The sequence below is a fragment of the Triticum aestivum genome, chromosome 3A (assembly GCF_018294505.1).
Source record: "Triticum aestivum cultivar Chinese Spring chromosome 3A, IWGSC CS RefSeq v2.1, whole genome shotgun sequence".
Taxonomy (NCBI): Eukaryota; Viridiplantae; Streptophyta; class Magnoliopsida; order Poales; family Poaceae; genus Triticum; species Triticum aestivum.
The window spans coordinates 474560021-474563582 of record NC_057800.1 but is presented as its reverse complement, the minus strand read 5'-3'; the positions used below and the strand labels follow the sequence as shown (position 1 = coordinate 474563582).

Here is a 3562-nt window from a genome sequence, read left to right as displayed (position 1 = left end):
AAGATCGGCAAGAAAGTCCTGTTTGAGTTCCGGCTGTGCCGCGCCATACACGGCCACAAGAGCCCATCTGAATCCGTCCACCTTAGACCGAACATGGAATTTAACAGCGAAATCTCCCAAGAAAACATTTAGCACCTCAAGAGTCTCATAATTAACTCCAAGGAGAATCCCACCTGATCTACCCCGAGGTGGCAAGCAATGCCAGTCAAAATCCTCCCCTGATATCGTCCCCAAAAATTGTGATGTGAAGTTATCACGTCCTGTCTCTAACAGTGTGACAAAATCCAACTTGTGTTCCCTCAGTTAGAAATCTTCTTTTAGCCAAGTCCCTCAGACCACTGCTATTCCAGAAGATACCTTTCATATTTCATCATGAAATTTCTTTCTAGCTCTAACTCGAGCACTTCACCGTATCGCAGAAAGATCGTAATTCTTCTGCCGTTTACGCCTAGGTGCTGCCGATTTGAGTTCACAATCCGCATGACCGTGCTCGTTGCCAAGACCATCATATGGTTGTAGATCGGCCGCATGCCCATCCACAACCACGTTCTCCCCTTCTAAAAAATTTCTCAGGACTAAATCCTCACATAACACCTCCAATTCATTAACTCCTAGTTCATTAATTTCGCTTTCTTTCATTGGTTTGACAGCTGCTATGGTTTTAAGCATATTAAGTGCGCGATCAGCCTCTAGATCAAGTAAATCGTTAATGGAAGCTGCAACCTCACTATTGCTACTCCCCAAAGAAATACTTAAACTATCAGCCCTATGCATAATATCATTCTCAGAAAAATGCAAAACTAAAAACTCAGTGTTAACTGACAAACCTAAAACAGCCTCGACATCTCGAATCTTGGCAGCCCGCATGGCTCACCCCATCTGAAAGTCATCCGCGTCCGGCTGCTCCTGGATGCGCTTGCTGGTCCGTCTCCCCCAGATGTCAGATCAGGGATGCCACCAAATGCCACCACCTCCTCAACCGAAGCCTCCTATCGGTCAGCAGTGTGTGGCTGGACACAAGTCTCCAAAGGCAACACTCACGCCGCCTCCTACGGTGGGAGTGCTGCCGTCTGAATCCGCGAAGCAGCATCCTCGTGTGCGGGTGTCACCGCCTGTGACACCTGCATAGGCAATGGAGAAGAAATCCGAACCACAACCGGTGTCGGGCGCTCACCCGCCGAAGATAACTCTCCCACCATGTCCACCTCCTGTGTTAGTATAGGAGACCTATCCTTAGTGTTGTCCGAAGAGATCATATCATCCTTAGTCACATCAGGGGTAATCACCCGTCCGGGGCTCCCCTCCCGCAGCGACCTCGGGAGTGAACACAAACTGGCGCCTCCCATCACATAAAAGAAGCAAACAGGTGACAACGGAGGTAACTCACTCTCTGCCGGGTCTGTACTGTCCATCCTATCAGCCCATAGGCGAGCAGGCGCCGAAGCCGCCCCGAAAGAGCCGAAATGAAGCTCAGTCATGGGCATGGACACGGAAACTGGAGCCGCCGTTCCTAGCTCCGACTGTCCAGTTCCCCCAGATGAGGGAGGTGGATCTCCTCTCTTATCCTGGTCCATCAAAGCATCCTGACGCCCATCAGAATCATACGTGCCGTCCCCTGGTCCACTAGCTCTGTCCTCATCCAAAGCCATAGGCTGGCCCTCAATCAATAGTTTTAGATCATATCCCAAACCAGCATAAAACCACGTTAACATAGCAGGCACCAAATCCACATCAATCACCCCAACTCGCAGCCGTGCAATCCCATGCTTACGTGTGAAATCCATGTCCACCTCCCGAGTTTTACCAATCAGCGAGCCCAGACTCGCCACCACAAGATACTCATTAAGTGCTTTAGGAGGAACGCCCGAGAATCTCACCCAGATTTTCTTAAGAGGAACCCCAGCCGGCTCATTCTATTTCCACTCATCAAACTCAAGGCGACAAGGGCTGCCAGGAACCTTGCAAATGCCAAAGTTGTTGATCCTATCTAGATCAATCTTAGTCGGGTAATCAACCTTGTACACTTGATCTCCAATCCTCTCTAGAGCCCACTGAAAAGAACTCGATACCAACTGTCTAAGTTGAGCAATAATCTGATCCTCAGCCAAAGTACCATGTGTAACTCTAATCAAGCCCGTCCTGGCATTCTCCAGACGAGGCCTGCAAGAATGCATCACAAGCGTCTCGAAAAACATGAGTTCAGCATCACACACTCCATAAATAGATACCATCGGCACCGGTATAGACAAAAGCGGTCACTCCGTGTCATGTTTTGGCTTCTGACATATGTTGCACAACTCTGTGGTACATGCAACTGAAAAGTGACCAGGCACGCCACATCGGTAGCAGTACAATTTCTCTTTCTTGCGCTGATTTGTTTTGTCACCCTTTTCCACATCATTCTTCACCTTTTCGACTGGAACGGCAACAAGGGCAGCCACCGCAGCCATGGCCTCCCCCGGCAGCCTTGTCGTGCCATCAGCAGACGTCACCGTCACTACCGTCGAGCTCGTAGCAGCTGTCGAACCCGCATTAGTTGCACCAACCACGGGCACCACCGCTGCCGGCTGAGTCCCTGTTGATGCCGCGACCACCGGTGGCTGCAAACTAGCATCCGCCACCGCCGACGGAGTCACCAACGCCGGATCACGCCGCGGCAGAGGATCCGTCCTCGGAGGGCGTGTGTTCCGGCCCCCAGTCCTCCCGAATCGCCTGCCTGCCGGACCATCCCGACGCGGCTAGTACTGCTGCGGGCCAGTATGTCCTTCGACGAAACCTTCGACCGGACCCTTGAAGCCAACATAGTAATCAGGTTCCGCTCTCTGTCCAGCTGATGAAGAACCAGCAAATTGCCCGTCACCATAGGCCCCGTAACCGTCATCACCCCATTGGCGATTCCAGTTCAAGCGGCCGCCATTATAGTCGCCGCCGTAATTGCCAAAACCACCATAGCCTCCACGGCCACTTCCGCCATGTAGCTCAGGTCGCGTCAGCCCGCCAACTTGCCGGCCAGCCGTTTGGCGCGCTACGACCAGCGCCACGACCCCCTGTAGCTCCGCCGTGATTGCCCCCGGCGTCGGGACGCCCCTGCATGTTATTACCGCCGGCGGCCCGCTGGGGAGGCCAGTCGCCGCCACCTCCCGAGCTCATCACGACGGACGCAAAGGATCGCGAATCCCACGCCGCCGTTGACAGCCAGACTCGCGGTGCCTTAACTTTTCCAATTGAACAAAACCTGGGCGAAGGACGCAGAGGTTGTACCCTAGTAAATGCCATGTTGGGCCTAGTGCACCTCAGGCCCACCTCATGCAGCGCTACATGGCTAACCATGTTGGGTCGGGAACCTCCCATGCCCGACACTGCCGTCACGCTTGTAACGCCCCAAGACCGAAGCTTCAGATGTCTTCCAGAGTTTCCGGGTTTTCGTCGTGTGAGTTGTTGGTTTGTTGCATTCATCTTTGCATCATGCGCATTGCATCATGTCATAAATCTTTTGCATCTCAACTAAATAAATTGCATAGATCGTTGATTAATTTAAATCGAGGGAACTCACATGGTGTTT

The 3562-nt window shown here is 52.3% G+C and overlaps 1 protein-coding gene across 1 annotated transcript; it reads right to left on the bottom strand.

Moving 5' to 3' along the window:
* Positions 1-600: 600 nt before the first annotated feature.
* Positions 601-2356, bottom strand: LOC123058443 (uncharacterized). Its single transcript, XM_044481166.1, has 2 exons — positions 1388-2356; positions 601-1208 (listed from the first exon to the last, which is right to left on the bottom strand). The coding sequence occupies exons 1-2, from the start codon at positions 1782-1784 to the stop codon at positions 1171-1173; spliced, it is 435 nt and encodes a 144-aa protein (XP_044337101.1). The 5' UTR covers positions 1785-2356; the 3' UTR covers positions 601-1170.
* Positions 2357-3562: the final 1206 nt, after the last annotated feature.

What these genes read in the sequence shown, in the direction of transcription:
- LOC123058443 (XM_044481166.1), bottom strand. Translation starts at nt 1,784, where the DNA reads ATGGATTTCACACGTAAGCATGGGATTGCACGGCTGCGAGTTGGGGTG. An exon ending in CAGTACAGACCCGGCAGAGA is followed by an intron (nt 1,209 to 1,387) that starts GTGAGTTACCTC and finishes ATACTAACACAG; the next exon opens with GAGGTGGACATGGTGGGAGA.